General features: G+C 35.4%; 4 protein-coding genes across 4 annotated transcripts; 2 read left to right on the top strand and 2 right to left on the bottom strand.

Moving 5' to 3' along the window:
• The first annotated feature begins 1,119 nt into the window (after positions 1 to 1,119).
• Positions 1,120 to 4,224, top strand: LOC101893724 (RNA polymerase I-specific transcription initiation factor RRN3). Its single transcript, XM_005191218.4, has 8 exons — positions 1,120 to 1,708; positions 2,031 to 2,512; positions 2,575 to 2,699; positions 2,765 to 3,015; positions 3,080 to 3,213; positions 3,276 to 3,451; positions 3,508 to 3,757; positions 3,847 to 4,224. Exons 1-8 carry the CDS (start codon positions 1,475 to 1,477, stop codon positions 4,100 to 4,102), a joined length of 1,908 nt encoding a protein of 635 aa, XP_005191275.1. The 5' UTR covers positions 1,120 to 1,474; the 3' UTR covers positions 4,103 to 4,224.
• Positions 4,190 to 8,811, bottom strand: LOC101894403 (zinc finger protein 91). The gene is made up of 7 exons (XM_005191222.4): positions 8,060 to 8,811; positions 7,921 to 8,004; positions 7,750 to 7,856; positions 5,825 to 6,310; positions 5,576 to 5,761; positions 5,206 to 5,514; positions 4,190 to 5,147 (listed from the first exon to the last, which is right to left on the bottom strand). Exons 1-7 carry the CDS (start codon positions 8,258 to 8,260, stop codon positions 4,403 to 4,405), a joined length of 2,118 nt encoding a protein of 705 aa, XP_005191279.2. The 5' UTR covers positions 8,261 to 8,811; the 3' UTR covers positions 4,190 to 4,402.
• Positions 8,812 to 12,389: 3,578 nt separating this feature from the next.
• On the bottom strand, positions 12,390 to 13,380 carry LOC101893890 (large ribosomal subunit protein eL21). The gene is made up of 2 exons (XM_005191219.4): positions 13,234 to 13,380; positions 12,390 to 13,073 (listed from the first exon to the last, which is right to left on the bottom strand). The coding sequence occupies exon 2, from the start codon at positions 13,050 to 13,052 to the stop codon at positions 12,573 to 12,575; it is 480 nt and encodes a 159-aa protein (XP_005191276.1). The 5' UTR covers positions 13,053 to 13,073; positions 13,234 to 13,380; the 3' UTR covers positions 12,390 to 12,572.
• Positions 13,381 to 14,587: 1,207 nt separating this feature from the next.
• LOC101894063 (anamorsin homolog) lies at positions 14,588 to 15,722 on the top strand. Its single transcript, XM_005191220.4, has 4 exons — positions 14,588 to 14,836; positions 14,907 to 15,287; positions 15,342 to 15,469; positions 15,535 to 15,722. The coding sequence occupies exons 1-4, from the start codon at positions 14,698 to 14,700 to the stop codon at positions 15,646 to 15,648; spliced, it is 762 nt and encodes a 253-aa protein (XP_005191277.1). The 5' UTR covers positions 14,588 to 14,697; the 3' UTR covers positions 15,649 to 15,722.
• The last annotated feature ends 1,872 nt before the right edge of the window (positions 15,723 to 17,594 follow it).

Here is a 17,594-nt window from a genome sequence, read left to right as displayed (position 1 = left end):
CTGCACAATATTGTCCAGCAACTTCTTTATGAGAGAGTAAGGTACTTTCATTATCTTTTGCAAGAAAACTGTGAGACTTTATCCGGAGTGCAAAAACGGAGAATCAGAAATTATTACCCGAAATCGTCTGTTAACCCGAAAGTTCTTCAAAAGAGAGCGGCCGGAGAGAGCAATTTTGATAGTTCTTTCAGTGAGAGTTTCCAAATTCTTGCTGGACAAATTATTTTTTTATTTTATTTCTAATTTTCTTTTTATTTATAAAAATTATAAATTTGGTGGTGCTTCCTTTCTTTTAATTATTTTAATGGGGGCAAATTGGTTTGTTTTGACAAAACACCTGATTGGTTGCAAGCTTCTGTAGGAATGCCATCTGTTTACTTTTCTCATTTTCCTTGTAAAGAGAATAAAACCACCTTATTCTCCCATAAAGATGTTGCTGTACCATTCGTCCGATTTTTGTGTTTAATAGAGCGTTAGTTCAAAATTTTTTTTCCGGATTAACCAGCATTATCAGGATTTACTGCTTAATCGGGATTTATGAAATCATATTTACCATTCAAATATAGATCTTATCACGACCGGATTTATCTTAAGTCCGAACCATAAACTTAAATTTTTTTGCTCATGGTAATACATTGGATGATTCATTATTCAGATGTTCACCAATGTAAATAAGCACTTATTTTTCAACCTCAATTGCCACTATATTAGGTTTTTGATACAAAATGTTTGACAATTTTTTACATTCCCTCTTGCTTGTGTTTGTATACGTAAACAAACATCAGCTGAGCGGCATGTATATCCTCCTAAAGGTGTATCTAAACATACAAGATAAACGACTAGGTCCAATAATCTTTAATAGTATAAATGCGCTATAATGGTAAAAAAAATAAAGGGAGACTATCAACCTATTTATTTTGGTACCAGATTTCCATTGCTACCACTAGCACCATCTGTTTAATATAATTCAAACCATGCCATTAAGAGCCCGAAAGAGAATGTGTCGTTCGTTCTCTCTATTTATGACATCTGATATCAATTTACTATGAGTGTCAATGTATGTTGTGTCAATTTTAACAAGAAATGACATTTGTTGAGGAAAATGAAAACGTGCTGGAGTGTCGTTAAATCACACGTTTACAATATAAGAAAAAATAAACATTTATTTATAAAATAATCCCAAAAAGAGCAATAAAGCTTAAGACGGCGTTGCCGAAAATAAAGTTGTTAAAAGGTTGCCGTTATATGTGAAGAATTGGAGTTTTTCCCCTCTGAATTGGTTGAACTGCGTAATTTTCCGGAAGAGCAGGGGAGGTGTCAAAAGAACTTACCTCCACAAGATAAAAATTGTGTGTGTGAGTGGGAAAGAAGGAGTTGTTGGTTGAATATTTTTGTGAAATTTGTTCGCTAATCATAAAGCTTACAGCTTTTTGAAAATATTTCGAAAAGTTGTTTAATAACCGTCGGCTTTACAATGGCTTTCAACTCAAATATGTCTGTTATAACCTCACGAACATCCTTGTCTTCAATATTGAAGACATATTCGCCGGCTGAAAGGGAAAAAACCAAAGCGAATATAATGAATAAAGTTCGCTTTGAAATGCCAAAACAAAAAGGCATCCTGGAAGTGGTAAAGGCCGTTGAAGAAAGACAACATTTTGAAGCGATGAATGAATTTGTGGCCTTTTTGACGGAAAACAATCTTGATGTAAGTAATAAACTTTAAATGTATAAAACTTACTCTGGGTAGTTAATGTCGTTTTTTAATTCTATGTTATGTATTATGGTTCACTACATCTACATCAGTAAAATCACAGTTTTAATTTCATTTAATTAAAAACAAGTAAAAAGAATGGATACTCGAGAATCACAAAATTTTATCTTGATGACCTTCTTTCAAATTGAATTAATTTTTTTATATTTCTCTGCCACTCCATCATAGGTGTAGGTAGGTTTTTATAGGTTTTTTTTCTATAAAAATCTTAGCATTCTTGGACAAAATTGATTCACATATTTTTTTCTTTTTTCAGGACACTGAATTCATATCAATATTCACTGATGCTCGCTCCATTGTTAATCAACTAAGTCCAAAATTTACCCTTCTTGTCGAAGCTTTACTCTCACAGAATTGGACAATTCGATCTCTGGAGGCACGTAAAGCATATTGTGAATTTTGCCTTGATATACTGGTAGCTCATAATAAATATCTACAATTTGGTATAAATAAACTAATCAATCTTTGGATACCACAAGAAAACGATATAGGCCAATGGCTAAATGGAAAACCCAGCGCCGAGTTGGACAATGGATTGCAGGCAATTCATCAGTTGTTGGAACGTATTTTAAATGCTATACCCATGGCATTTGATGCCACCTTGGATGCAATTGAACATTCATTTCCCTATTATAAGAAAGCTACACATATTGTTGTGGGTTATGTTCACAATATATTGGAGTTATTGAAATATAAACCAATATTTGGTGAATATGTCATACAGTTGCTAATGCAAAAGTAAGTTTCGAAAAAATGTATAAAATTTAGAAATATTAAGGAAAATTTATTTTTAAATTCAGTTTAATCATCTTGGATGTCCATGCTCCCCGTGCGGCCATAGAAGAACTGGAAAGTGATGATGAAGATGACGATGATGGCGAAGACAATGAACCAGAAATGTTTGAAATGGACGAATGCGAAAAAAGTAAGCAAAATATCTATTGAATTTCACATGATGCTTTCATTAAATAGCTATCATTTCTATTTTAGAACCAGATATTGACCGACCCATGAATCATCCCATTGCCCATACACTGGATATTTGCATGATGAAAATATTTGAATTTTTGGATTTGAAAAATCCACAAATTTTTCAACAAAACGAAATGGAACGCCAACAAAAGACAGTAGAATCTATAAAATTTTTACGTTTGCTTATAAAAGCTTTCGACAACGTTATATTGCCCATACACAACACCCATCATGCCCAGTTTATATTGTTTTATTTTTGCAGTTTGAAGGTATGTGATGTGATTTTTGTTCATTAAGTTAAATTTCATTTAATAATTTCTTTCAAATTTCCAGCAATGCCTGGGGGAGCAGTTCTTAACATCTTTATGGGATAAAATTAAAAATCCCAATTGCTCGGCCGTCATAAGACAAGCATCTGTGGGTTATATGGCCAGTTTTTTGGCCCGTTCAAAATATATTAACATCAAGTAAGTTTATTGGTTTATGTGATTAAAATCCCATGCTAATCTATCGATTTTGTTTTTAACAGCATCCTAAAACATTATCTCAAAGAATTGTGTTCGTGGGCTCATAAATATATACGTGATTGTGATCAGTATCGTTCCAATGGTTCCTTAAAGGCAAACATTGTATTTTTCTCTGTTTGCCAGGCTATATTCTATGTGATAGCTTTTCGTTCACGCGATTTAACTGTCGATAAAAAGAGTAAGTTTGATGCATTTTATTGTTGCAGATATCTTAAACGCATGTCTTTGTTTTAGGTTTATTATTTTTACAAAGTTTACATTTGTCCGCCTTGGTCACATGTAATTTCAATCCATTGCGTGTGTGTTTACCGGCCGTGGCAACAGCCTTTGCTGGTGTGACTAGGGCCTATCAATTGGCATATTGCCATGCAATTCTAGAGCGTAATGCCCGCCGCAAATTGGCTACGGTTTATGCAAATGATACAGCCACACCGGAAGAGACATTGGATACATTCTTCCCCTTTGATCCGTATCTATTAAAATTGTAAGTTTTGGTAGTAAGCAAAAATGAATTACAACTTTGATGTCATACCTTCAACATTTCCTTCCATTTTCCTCTAATTTGCTTCACAGGTCTGGCCAACGTATTACCCCCATTTATTTGGTTTATCAAGCCAGTGAAGCCGAAGAACATATTGCCGCAGAAAATATTTCATCAAACGCAGCTGCGGCCAAGTCAAGAAAACGTGGTGATTCCGAAATGTTGGACGATCATGAAGTTGATGATTTCATTCTAAGCGATAAGCGACAAAGACTAACAAGTTTCTCAAAGAATCCTGAGCGAGAAAATCAATTTACATATGGTCTGTCACCAGGATTCCATATATAGAACAAGTATACAGTATAATTTATACGGCATGAAAATCAAAAATTGTAGATATTTACCTAAAATTGTAGCATATATAGGTAATGTAGATATTGTAGTGCTTCAAAAAGAAAATGTAGCTCTTTTATTTATGATTTTTATGAGAATTATTTTTATTATTTTTTAACATAACAAAAAAAAAAAACAAATGAAAAAAAGCAAGCATAAAAATAAACAAATGAATATACAAGTTTTTTATGTTTGATAAAACAAAACAAATGATATAAAATTAAAGAAATGAATTCAATAAAAAAATAAAATAATTTATAAACTATGTTGTTTTGCCTTTTGATGTGCCACAAGATGGCCTGAAGTACGAAACGTTTGATTGCATAAATCAAAGTCGCACTTGAAAGGTCTTTCATTCGTATGCAAGCGTATATGTACATTAAGGGATTTCTTATTTGCATACAATTTACCACACACTTGACACTTTACCTTGGTCACCTCTCGCCCCCCCTCTTCATGACGTTTGAACATGTGCTGCCTTAAAGATTGTGCTGATTTCAAGCCTTTTTGGCAAAGCTCACATTTGTATGGCAACAGCGTACTGTGAGTTAGAATGTGTTTTTTTAATTGAGATTTATATTGGAACATTTTGCAACAAATTGTACAACTATATAGCATTTGTTTTTCCTTTTGTAGGTCCAGTGATTTGTTGGAGTTTAGATTTTTTACTGGCATTTTTATTTCACTTACAACAATTTCAGATTCATTCGTATGTATAATGGCTTGCACCGACCGTGTCCTATTCAGCTGTTTCTGTTCATTTGATTCAATCAGTTGTTTAAGATGTGTCATCATGTGTTTACGGCAATACTGTTTAGTTTTGAATTGTTTATCACAATAGCGACATTTGAAATTCTTTTCCTTACAATGGGCTGTTAGTTGGTGACGTTTTAAATCATAGCTTCTGCGAAATGTAAGGCTACACTGGTTACAGTTAAACTTTCGAAAGCTTGAATGAATTCTGGCATGAATTCTTAAAGATAATTCGGATGCATAGAATCTGTTTATGGAAAAAGAGATGAGAGAATATAAATATTAAATTCCAGAAAACAACTTACCTTTTACATATGCGACAACAATGTTTCGATAAATTTCTATGGCGTTGCTCATGCTGTTTTAATGACAGTAAATTGTCCATTTGTAAGCCACAAATTAAGCATTTAAATGCTGGCTTTAGTTTCTCTTGCAATAAGTATTCTGATGTTGTGCCATTTAAAAGACATAGTGGTTCGGGCAACAGTGTTTTAAGCATATTCAACTCAGGATCATTTTCCTCGTGGCTGTGTTTCAAATACTTATTTAATGAATCAAATGTTTTAGGACATTTTTGACAGCTAAACACGATCACAGACTCTGGAGCATGGAAACTACAAAATTATAAAAATATATATGTATTAATATTTATCATTGGATTTGCCATAATATTACCTTAAATGTTTATCGAATTGGGCAATGGTGGCAAATTGTTTACAACACTGGGGACATTTATACAATTTTTGTTTGCCCTCCTGGCTATGGGTCACACAATGACGTTTCAATTCGGTCTGTGTGGAAAATGATTTTTTACACACAACACAAATATATGGGCGATACTTTGTGTGTACGCGACGATGTCTGTTCGCAAGGGAAGAAAATAAAAACTATGAAAAACAAAACACAGAGACATACAACTCTTACCTTAAATAACCATTACCCTTGCGAAATTCTTTGCCACAAAATTCACAAATATAATAGAAATATTTGTCTCTTTTGATTCTCTGTACTTTGTACATTGCCACCACAATCCTCTGGGGATTAAGGCGATCCTTAATTATAACATGATCAACAAAAGCCTCATCAATTTCGGTATTTGTTTGCAGTGTTGTTCCATTGTCGCCATCAGTTATTGAAAGGGCACTGTGTAATTGCTTTAGCTCATTTAGAACATTATCCGCCAAAATTTGTGGATCATTATCCAGTGGTTCTAACTCTTCTGCTTGAGATTCTGACACCTCATTGGGGCGCTTATCTTTCTTGTGTGTGGAAAGTATATGCTTAATCAGAGCAGCCTCTATTTTATATTTACGTGGACAATGTGGACATTTTATGACATTACCAATTTTTACGAAGTTGGCAAAGTGGATCTTTTTCTGATGATTTCGTAGATTAAATGGAGTCGAGAAACTGTAATGAAAGTTTTCCATGTTTTACAAGGATTTTAAGGATACATTTTAAATAATCAGAATACAAGATTTTAATCCTTACAATTTGATTTTGTTTTGTCGATCATTTAAGCTATATTTTTGAAACGGCTGGAACATATCATCTCTAAAATGAATCGTTATTGGTCTTCTTAGGAGGAAGTTAAATGACCTTGTTCGTCTGCGATCTATTCAATGAACTCAATTTTTTTATAAACAATTTCTGTTGACTAGAATGCAGACCAACTCGTTAGTCAAAGTTAAAGGGCCGGCTACAGCCCATTAAAGTAGCCGAATTATTGAGCCTGGAGATAGAACCAGATTAGCAGAACCCAAACATAGCAGGTAAAACTATTACAACAACAGAAAAGACTACTTTCCCAAACCAATTGGAAAAGTCGAACCATTGGAAATAACAAGTAAAGTAGTATCAGTCGATTTTGCCGACAGATGTATACCTCCAACCTTGAGTTATGCTAATTCAAACTGTTGACCCTTTATGGGGGAGGTTCCGAAGCATTCGTACAATATTGACCAATTCGTATCTGACCTCAGGGGTTCTTCACAAGAGATATTACGTTAGCGGATGTGTGAAATTTGAAGAGAGATGGATGCTTATATCGCTTTCTTTGAGCGTTTTGTTTTTCGATAATCTGGAAGTCTATTTGGGGAGGTATCAGAAGAATTGGTCCTATCTCTACCATCTTTATAACAGATCTTGTGTTGATGGAAATATTGAGATGTACCAAATCTGAATGGAATCGGATGTTAATTTCGCGTCTTGTGAGCTTCATGGATACTCAAATGTTGTTGTTTGTGGGGAAGATACCAGTAGGAGTGGACCGATATCTTTCATCTTAACACCAGACCTTTGGTTAATAATAATATTGGGATGTGTGAAATTTGAAGATAATAGGACTCTTAAATCACATTTTACAAAAGTTATAATTATTTAAAATTTTGACCCTTTGTGAGGGAGATACTTGATGGAGTGGATCGATATTGTCCATTTTCGCACCTGACCTAGTACTGATGTGCAAAAATGATGTACAAAATGAATAGGATTATCCCATTTCTTCCTGTGCAGAAAATTTTTTTCTTTAAAATTTTCGACTTCTTGTGTGGGAGGTACCAGAAGGAGTGGACCGATATTGCCCATCTCTGAACTCAATCTATGTTTGACAATAATATTACGAAGTACCAAGTTTGAATCAAATCGGATAATCCCTTCGAGTTATGGTGCGCACCAGCCAGCCAGACGGACGGACGAACGGACATCGCTAGAACGACTCCAAATTCCCTGAAATGGATATGTTTCAAAGAGACCTAGGGTCTAAAATCGTTATTTCAATGAGGCATGTTTTGGCCGTATCAAATGATATATAGCCTCTTTAGCCATATGGCTGAGGGTATAAAACTTACTCTAAGTCGCATAGATCACACTCAAATCTTTGCTGTTGTTCGTGTTGCTGCTTAACATGACGATTGCGGGAAGACAAATGGGTAAACTTTTTATTGCAAATTGGACACTGAAATCAGAATGGAAAAACATTAAAAGATCTCTCAAACTTTAAAACTTTACGCTACACATACTGTAAGCGATTCCGAGCTTTTTCCTTTCACCTTCGATTCCTCTCTCTGTGGTGTGTTCTGCGACAGGTTTTTGCTGCTGGGAAACTGAAATAGGATATTCTAATAAAAATTCCACAGATAATCCGTTTGCAAAACTTACAATTAGAAATTCATCCAACTGGAATGAATCATTTGATGCAGTTTCTTCCGACATGTCATCATCATCGATATTGCTAAGATATTTCAGACGATGCTCTTGATAATGTCTGCACAAATCTTGGGCATCACTGATAACAATGTTACAAATAACACAGATTTTTGGTGGTAATTGTTCAATACTCAATATTTCTATGTGCACCATTTCATCATTTTTCCTTAAAAAAATGTCGTCTATTTAATCGTCCTCTATCGCAGTCTTCATTACGATTTCTATACTTGAGGCTATTGCTTTTCTCTTTCAACTTTTCATATTAATTTGGCCGTGCTGATCATATTCATCGACAAAATCTTAATCATGAGTTTTTATGTTCTCCAAAGAAGGCACCAATGCCAATGGTTGGGCTTTGTGTTAGATGACGACCACGAAGAAGTTCTCTCCTCAAGTATTTGTCTTTGCCATTGAGTTATTACAATGTACAGTACAGATTAGATCAAGTTTGATCGCAAATTTTACAGTTACAGTACCAAGAGTACCACTATCTAATCACTCACTGCTTTCCAATATAGTCAATATAATTCCGTCCAACCAATGAGTCCAATTCCAATAGTTTTCATGCGAATGCGATCGTCTGTAACTTAAATAAAAGAGTTCCACATCGAAACAAATAAGGAGGCAAAAAAGGAATGCCCGATAAAAATGAATAAAAAACAAAATTCCCGACAACAACAGAGGCAGTTTACGAATGAGACATGAAAATAACGCAATCAGCTGGATGAATTTCATTCATTGAACACAGTGGCGGCATTACTTTAATTTAACGGCGATGGTAAAGTGATCAGACTGCTGATACAGACAATGAACTGAAAGCAGTATAAAAGTAACGATGGATATTTGAACATTTATATTTTAAACATTAGAAAGTAAAACTGTTAAAAAAGCATAGACATATGAAAATATAGACGAAGGAATGCTATCACCGCTTATCATCGAACTTTTAATCCGAACTTTTAATACCCTCCACCTTTGGATAAAAGAAGCATTTTTATATAAACATATCTGAATTAAAGCGTGTTCCACTTTAAACCATAAAGTGGGTGAGGCCGTTGTATGGGGCCCATACCAAAACGGGAACCCCTATAGACAATGTTATACTTCAGGGATTGTCATCTACCAAATCTTTTTATCAAAATGCCGAATATCGGTGGGTGTCGTTATATGTGCACTTTCGGAAACCTGGAACTAAATATTTAATGTTCTGCCGCCGGGCTAGAACCCATTATGAACTACAAATACCAATTTTTAGACAAAACGAGGAAAAATGTGACAAAAATCATCAAAATGCCGAATATCGGCAGGTGCCGTTATATGGGGGCTATACTAAAACGTGAACCTATACATACAATGTTTCGCCACACGAGCTAGAACCAATTACGAACAACAAATACAAATTTTTAAACAAATCCGTGGAAAATTGTGGCTGAACCCATCAAATGGAATATAGAGAGGCACTTTATATGGGGGCTATTCGAAAACGTGGACCAATTACGAACGACAACTTCCATTTTTTAGACAAATCAGTGGAAAAATGTGGCTAAACCCATCAAAATTCTAAGTATCGGGAAGTACCACTATATGGGAGCTAAACGAATGCATGGACCTATATGTGCAATGTTCCGCTACCGGAGCTGGAACATATTACGAACTACAAATTCCATCCTAGACACAATTCAAATTGTTGGCATCGTTAAATCGACTTAGAATTTTGTGGTGATCACGAATATTTACGGACGTTACAAACGGTGTGACAAGGTTAATATACCCTCCTTTAGAGGTGGCGGGTAAAAAGTATCCGATAGTTGGAAGTTAAGAATCTCTGATGGCAGGCTACTTCTGATTGCTCAAGTTGTTTGCATTTTCCAGAGCACATGCATAGTGCACAGACCTTCAAAAGGAACAGTAAGTCAAGGGATAAAGATTTATAGTTCCTTTTGACGATCTCAATAGAATCACATTTTGAATCGATTTATGCATGGCCGTCCGTCCATCTATCCTATTTTTCTCAACAAAATACAGATGCGACCAGATGACCGGCTTAAGTCTAGTGTAGTAAAACTCTCAGATTTTGGGGAAGTATTTTATCCTGGGGCAAAATATAGATATAATTTGAAAGCTAGAAACGGTTTGGGAGTTATATCAAACCTATAGATATTTTTAAAGCGGTTTTTTTAAAAACTACTCCCAAAGTCAAAAAATGTCTAATTTTAGAGTCAACGAAATTACAGTTGACAGTATGACCATGCAACAATATATGTTATTATATTTCCTGGATCCTGGTGTTGGACATAACCAGAGGAGAAATCTCAAGGCCCATCCAAAGGCCGGTTACTTAAACATAATACCAAATTTAGAAAAACTCTTGTTCGCCTAGCCGGTGTTGGAGAACATTTCAAGCTCAAAACTTAAAAAAAAGTATACTACTACTAGAACAACATCACAATTAGGAAAATCTTGGTTCCAGGTTCAAAGACCCATAGCTCTGGATCCAGGAATGATAAGAAACACATGTTTTTTTTTGCATTTTGTATAGTTTGGAGTGTTAGCTAGAATTAACTATGTATTTAAGGACGCTCATAAAGGGCTCCTATTTGACTTTGGAAGTATATAAAAAATTCGAGTTCACAAAATCTATAATTTATTTAACCACTTGTTACTTATGTAGTTTCAAATGCTCAACCGGGAACCGGATATTTGACCCGAATATCGTCCCCCAAGAAAAAATGCCTTCCCCAAATCAGGGTATACCTACCTCTGTAAAAAATTTCAAATCAAAGCCGAGAGTTTTTACCAAACTAGAGTTAATGTTTACCGAATGTTGTCTCTGTAGCCTTAATTGCAACGATATACATTTTTTGGAAGCAGCTACAAACTTTACAGAAAGTTGGAAGCCTAACCAAAGATATTTCAACGTTCATATAATTGGGTAAAATGTTACCGTTTAATCAGGACTTCAAGGGCGGCATAAAATAAAAATAATAAATTCTTGGGTCAATTTGAAGTTTTGAGATGAAAATAGCGAAGAGGTTCTATAATTTTGGATATTATCTATGGCCCAGGGCTCTGCTTTCCAATAAAGTTTATAAAGCTTTAAATTCTGATTAAATGTTGTAACTGATTGATAAAAAGAGGTGTCCTTGAATTGAAGGCTTAATTTAATTTTTTCGAAATTTTTATTATTATTTTTACCCTGGACCCGGGAAACTATTTTTTTCTTGGGGGGGACGGACCTGGGACCCCAGATTTTTGACCCGAAAGTCCGGGTTCAAGACCCCGACTAGACCCGGATTCAATTACCCGATATAGACAATATAGATATCGTTGGAAAGCTTGTGAAAATACCTATACCTATGTGGTCAGGCCGGCCGGCTATTTACAAAATGTGTCAAATTTAGAAAACTTTGGTTCGCGTTAGCCGGTGTGGGACACACCCAGAGTAGAAAATCTAAAGTCCCAACCGAAGGCCTCCTATTTACAAAAAGTGCCAAATTTAGAAAACTTTTGTTATTCCAACGACTACTACGCGAAATAAACCGTTTTTTATTGAAAACATCATTTTAATGAACTGGTTAGAATCGGGTTATGCGGATGGTAAGACCCATATCTCTGGACCCGAAAAAGGTATTAGCACAAATTGTAGCATTTTGGAAAGGTAAGAGTATCCGCTATAATTTGGAATTTTTTTTTGACATTTTGGGGGTTTCATAAAAACTCCGGGTCCAGAAAATCGATAATTTGACTATAACTTCCGGACCACTTGTTGGATAGTTATTTCCATAAGCATTCAATCAATACCCATATTGTCTATATCGGGTAAGTGGATCCGGGTCCAGACGGGGTCTTGATCCCGGACTTTTGGGTCAAAAATCTGGGGTCCCGGGTCCGTCCCCCAAGAAAAAATAGTTTCGTGGGATCAGGGTAAAAATACCTACCTCTGAAAATCGAAGAGTTTTTACTAAACTAGAGTTGTTCCAACATTCCAATAAGAGCTACGAGTCCTCGCACAATTGTAATTGTTTGTTGTTAAATTTGCAATCACCATCCTCAAACTGTCAATTATATTATGATTCTAGTAATTTTAGCTTGATTATCCCCACAAATACCCATTATAATTGGTTATTTGGGCATATCTGCAGTAATTTTCAAATACTAATTCAAATTTAAAATTCACTCAATTTTTGCTGGCTTAATCCTGCACACCATTCAATGATGTTTTCTTTCGCCCATGCATTCTTTATACCACCACTTGTTTACTTAACAAAATCCAAAAGGCAAATTTTTGTTTGGTGTAGAATTATTTTCCATTTTCACTTTTTTCAGGTTCTTGTTTTTATTTCTTTTGTAATAATTTTACAAGATAATTTTCATAGAAAAGCATCTCTGACCATCTACAACAGCAGCATGTATAAAACTAAACAAACTTCCTATATTATTCCAGCTCAGATATGTTAAACATAACTTAAGCAATGAATTCATAAGGAATGGGAGCCAATAGGATGGGTTCCTCGATTTGTTTAACGAAGTGAGCCTTCTTGGGTTGTTCGGGTTGGCGTTTCAAGTTGACCCAGGTACCCTTGGCCTTGGCTTCCTTCAACAAACGTTCGTTTTCCTTGACGCGACGCAAGAAATCTTCACGGCACTTGGAGTGGTGGACATGTTCAATGCGGACATTGATGCGCTTGGGTAGGATCTTTCCGCGGACACGCTTGTTTACAATAACACCAACAGCATGGGGGGTGACATTGTAGATGCGGCCAGTCTTACCATGGTAGGCCTTGTAGGGCATACCCTTTTGGACGGCACCATGACCCTTGATGTCAACAATATCGCCGATTTTGAAGACACGCATGTAGGTGGACAAGGGGATGACACCATGCTTGCGGAAGGGGCGAGAGAACATGTCTCTGGTGCCGCGACGATAACCCTTGGAGTTAGTCATGTTGTTGTTGTGTGTAGTTCTCTACATAAAAGGGGAACACAAGTAAAAAAACAAGGAAATTCATTAAAATTTCATTCATTTCACATAAAACACATTGTCACTAAACATATACAACACTAATTCATTTGTATTGTTTTGATTATTGTATAAATTTAGCGAAATTTTGATAAAAATCACTAACCTTTTAGAAAATACCGTCCACGCGGTCTTATATTCAGAGAAAAAGAACTCGAAAAAAGGAAGATGGCGACGGCAGAGAATTGCCAGTTTGGAATTTTCTTATTCTTGACAGTTCTCTCAATTGGGGGATTAGTTGTAACGTAACGTATCGTTGTGGTACAGGTAACGTAATGTGTATATGATAAACTAAATTCTTAAGAGGTGTTTACATTAGAACGTTATCGTGATAATGACGCTATCATGACATATTTGCAGTAAATTTTCATACATTTTACGTCTACCTAATCAAGTAGAATACTTTATCATCATCAGCATGTAAAAACAGACTTCAGGTTCCGTTATATGGGGGTTATACGAAGGCGTGGACCTGCACAGACAATTTTCTGTCATAGGCTGTAATATCCATTTTGAACTTCAAATACCAAATGTGAAACAATTCCGTTGAATAATGTCGCTAAAATCATCTAAATACCGAATATCGGAAGGTACCGTTACATGGGGGCTATACCGAAACGTAGACCTACATGGTCCATTTTCGAAACCAAAATTCCTACAGACATAATATACATTTCAGCAAAATTTTATCTACCTACTTCATTTCGTTCGGAGCTAGAGTGATTTCCGCAGACGGACGGAATTTCATGCTGATCGACAGAATTTCATGCTGATCAAGAATATATGTACTTTGTGGGGTCTAAAATGAATATTTCGAGGTGTTACAAACGGAATGACAAACTAAGTATAACATCTACACTAGGGTGGAGGGTATGAAAATGAAACCAGGGGCTGGATTCTAGTTCTATGAAAATATGAAATTTTTGTATTAATATTTTTCAATTCACATTTTCATAGAACGATAACTGAGGCCCAGTTCAATCCAAATTCCAAATTTTTAATAACAAATATATTTTATTTGAAAAATATTTAAATATTCCAAAACAAACATTTTTAAAAAAAGGAAATAACTGTTGTTTGTTAAAGCAAAAATTTTTGAGGGTCATAAAATCAAAAAATTTAGAACATTTTTATATTTTCCGAAAAAAAAGAGTTTGCGTTTAAAGTCTTGTGTAAACGCTAAGAAAGCTTGTAAAAATTATCGACAACTTTTTGTAGAATCTTGTGGCATTACGTTTTGTCTATTTAGGACAATATACATGGCATTGCCAGTACGAAATGTCTGGATTTCCGTAGAACATTTGGCAACAAGTGTGCTGTGTTCAGTTGGTAAATGAAACGAATGTGTTTAGTCATCACAAAAAAACAGCTGATTAAGCTTCAGATAATTTACTTTTTAAAACCCTGCAAGGGATTCATTCATTTTCGATCTGGTGAACTCTGTGAACTCCAGCTAATTTCTGGCTTTCGACCTGCTAAGCCCTGAGTGCCTTCTTTTTCGATCAGTTGGTCCCTTTAAATTTGTCTTTTAACATAGACGGAGGACAAGAGCAGGCGATTAAGAACGCAAATGATGGAACAATTCAAAGGTCTAGCAAAAACCTTGTACATTTGGTCGACAACGGAGAACTTGGAGAAAAAAGTAGACGAAATAAAGGCAGCTACAGGAGGAGATGTTCAGGTTGAAAATATTAACCGCTTATCCATGGGTATGTTTTGATTTTTTACTATATGTTCCAGAATGTTTTTTAAATTCCGTTTTTTTATATCAAATTCCAGCAACTTATGCCAATGCTTCATTTGATTTAATTGTCATTGAAAATGCCCAATTGACTGATGCATTTGGAAAGTTATTGAACTTATTAAAACCCAAAGGCAAATTACATTTGTTAACATACGTGGGTAGTTCTGAAAGTATTTTGCAAGAATTAAAATTGTCGGGTTTCGTTAATTCAACGAACTCACAAAACACCATTACATGTGAAAAGCCTGGTTATGAAACTGGTTCGGCGGTAAAATTGTCATTTGCTAAATCTAAACCAGCTGCTGCTGCAGTATGGAAAATTGATGGCGATGAGGCTGAGGAGGAGGATTTAATAAATGAAGATGATTTACTGGACGAGGAGGATAAAAAGAAACCAGATCCTGAGTCTTTGAGAGGTAAGTGTGACAAGCAGTAACAAAAAAAGAATAATTAAACATCTCAATTTTAAGTTTGTGGCACAACCGGCAAAAGAAAAGCCTGCAAGAACTGTTCCTGTGGTCTAGCTGATGAATTGGAAGCTGAAAAACAACAAAAGACCAAAGTGGAAACACAAAATGCAAAATCTAGTTGCGGCAGCGTAAGTCAGATGCAATTTTTATGTGAAATTAAATTGATAATTTTTTTTTTAATGTTTGTTTGTAGTGTTATTTGGGTGATGCTTTCCGTTGCTCTACATGTCCCTATTTGGGTATGCCCGCCTTTAAACCTGGCGAAAAAGTACAACTTGCCGGAAACCTTTTAAACTCTGATTTATAATTTGATGTACATGGCACAATTGTTCTTAAAAATTCCAAAAACGAAAATAAATATAGTATTTTGATAAATTATAACTAGGGTTTAATTTTGAAATAAATTCTGAACTTATAACATTCAATTTTAAAGGGAATATTTTTGAGGGATACTTTAATACGAATCGTGGATTGAATGACTTCTAGATCATTAAATGTGATAATTTAAAATCACAGTTTTTGGATGAAATGGACTAAATATATTTAAAAATAATGTGGAGCAAGTTGAGGGGCTATGCTCGGATTATTTTGAAATTTTTACCGCAGGTGGGTATTTTTAAACTGATTAAGGGAAAGTAATTTTTTCGTGGGGGAAATACCCGGCTACCCGGTTATTTGACCCGAAAGTTCGATTACAAAATAAGGTTTTTATCCAGTTCTACAAAACCGTTATGTACAAAATATCATTTGAAAGCTTATGGAATTACATATCCAACAAGTTGTCATATGATAGGTTTATTGAAACCGCTTCCGGACTAATTGCAGAAAATTGGTATTTTTATACCAGTACTTTTTGAAAAACACCTACAAACTTGAAAATAGACCCATTATGGTGTATTAAGATCTACATGCTGCATTATAGCCTATATTCTTGCCTTTCCAAAATGGTATCATATGTGCTGATATCTCTTATAGTTCCAAAGATATATGTGATGCAAAATTATGGCTTGAGATTTTCTCCCCTGGGGTATGTCCAACGCCGGCTACGCGATCCATAGTATTTCTATACATTGTAATTTTGGTAGGTAGCCGGCCTTCGGCCGGAGCTTGAGATTTTCACCTTTAGGGTATATCCAACACCGGCTACGCGATCCATAGTTTTTCTAAACATTTTAAATTTGGTAAGTAGCCGGCCTTCGGCCGGGGCTTGAGATTTTTGTTTCGCTTGGCCGAGAGTTGTGAACTGCCGAATTTGGTTTTCTCCGATGAGAAAATATTCGTTGTCAAGCAGTTTGTAAACAAATAAAATGATAATAAAATGATGATAAAATGATTTATTTCCCAAAGAGGTCAGCTGAACATGTGCACCTTCGGTTGGCCACCATAACTCAAGCGCCGGCCATGGTGATGGTGTGGGCCGCCATAACAGCCGATGGTCACTCTCCGCTCGTATTAATCGACTGTGGCATCAGAATAAATGCCGAATATTATCGCGAAACTATTCTGGAGGGTGTATTAAAGTCTTGGGCACGCAAACATTTTGGCCGCAGACCTTGGACATTCCAACAGGACTCAGCACGCGCCACCCAAGGATGGTTACAAAATGAGGTTCCTCGCTTCATTTCCAGTGCACAATGGCCACCAAAATATCCGGACACCAATCCGTTGAACTATTATGTCTGGAGTATTTTGGAAAGCAAGGTTGGAACTAAAAAATACCAAAGTGTCGATCACCTCAAGCAAGCGCTTCGCCGGGAATGGGCCAAAATACCCCAGAGCAACATTCGGGCAGCGTGTGACCGTTTCATTGGCCGTTTGAAGGCCATAATTAGTGCCAAAGGTGACCAATTCGAACAAATCTAAACTTTCATTCAATAAAATTTAAAAAAAAAAAAAAAATTATGGCGTTTGACTTTGTTGCTTTTTTTATCTCACTCTTTAGAGTTTCAAATATGGATTTTGAATGACAATAAATAACCTGCAGGAGGATTTCTAAAGAATCTCTTTGAAGGAATTAATTTTTAAACACTTCAATAATTTCAAATATGCGTTTTGAATCACTAGTTTTTGAAGGACATCTAGAGTTTTAAACGCGGATTTTGCATTTTTTTAGGTCCTACTAGAGTTTTGAAAATGATCATTCAAAGTTTTTGATAGAATTGTAGAGTTTTAAACGTGGATTTTGAAAAGGTTTTTTTATTGACTTCTGATTTTGAACGTGGATTTTTAGAAATATCCACGTTTTATCGTTGG

This window comes from Musca domestica, unplaced genomic scaffold (genome assembly GCF_030504385.1).
Source record: "Musca domestica strain aabys unplaced genomic scaffold, Musca_domestica.polishedcontigs.V.1.1 7, whole genome shotgun sequence".
NCBI classification, from domain to species: Eukaryota; Metazoa; Arthropoda; class Insecta; order Diptera; family Muscidae; genus Musca; species Musca domestica.
Note: the sequence above shows the minus strand (reverse complement) of the source record. Positions and strands in the feature narration are given on the sequence as shown.

Excerpts from the sequence above, each read along its gene's own strand:
- LOC101894063 (XM_005191220.4), top strand. The coding sequence starts at position 14,698 with ATGATGGAACAATTCAAAGGTCTAGCAAAAACCTTGTACATTTGGTCG. Across the intron at positions 14,837-14,906 it reads TATTAACCGCTTATCCATGG|CAACTTATGCCAATGCTTCA; the intron begins GTATGTTTTGAT and ends ATCAAATTCCAG. Across the intron at positions 15,470-15,534 it reads CAAAATCTAGTTGCGGCAGC|TGTTATTTGGGTGATGCTTT; the intron begins GTAAGTCAGATG and ends GTTTGTTTGTAG.
- LOC101894403 (XM_005191222.4), bottom strand. The coding sequence starts at position 8,260 with ATGGTGCACATAGAAATATTGAGTATTGAACAATTACCACCAAAAATC. Across the intron at positions 6,311-7,749 it reads TGTGATCTATGCGACTTAGA|TTTCTCGACTCCATTTAATC; the intron begins GTAAGTTTTATA and ends CTTTCATTACAG. Across the intron at positions 5,515-5,575 it reads CAATTCGATAAACATTTAAG|TTTCCATGCTCCAGAGTCTG; the intron begins GTAATATTATGG and ends ATAATTTTGTAG.
- LOC101893890 (XM_005191219.4), bottom strand. The coding sequence starts at position 13,052 with ATGACTAACTCCAAGGGTTATCGTCGCGGCACCAGAGACATGTTCTCT.
- LOC101893724 (XM_005191218.4), top strand. The coding sequence starts at position 1,475 with ATGGCTTTCAACTCAAATATGTCTGTTATAACCTCACGAACATCCTTG. Across the intron at positions 3,016-3,079 it reads TTTATTTTTGCAGTTTGAAG|CAATGCCTGGGGGAGCAGTT; the intron begins GTATGTGATGTG and ends TCAAATTTCCAG. Across the intron at positions 3,452-3,507 it reads TTTAACTGTCGATAAAAAGA|GTTTATTATTTTTACAAAGT; the intron begins GTAAGTTTGATG and ends TCTTTGTTTTAG.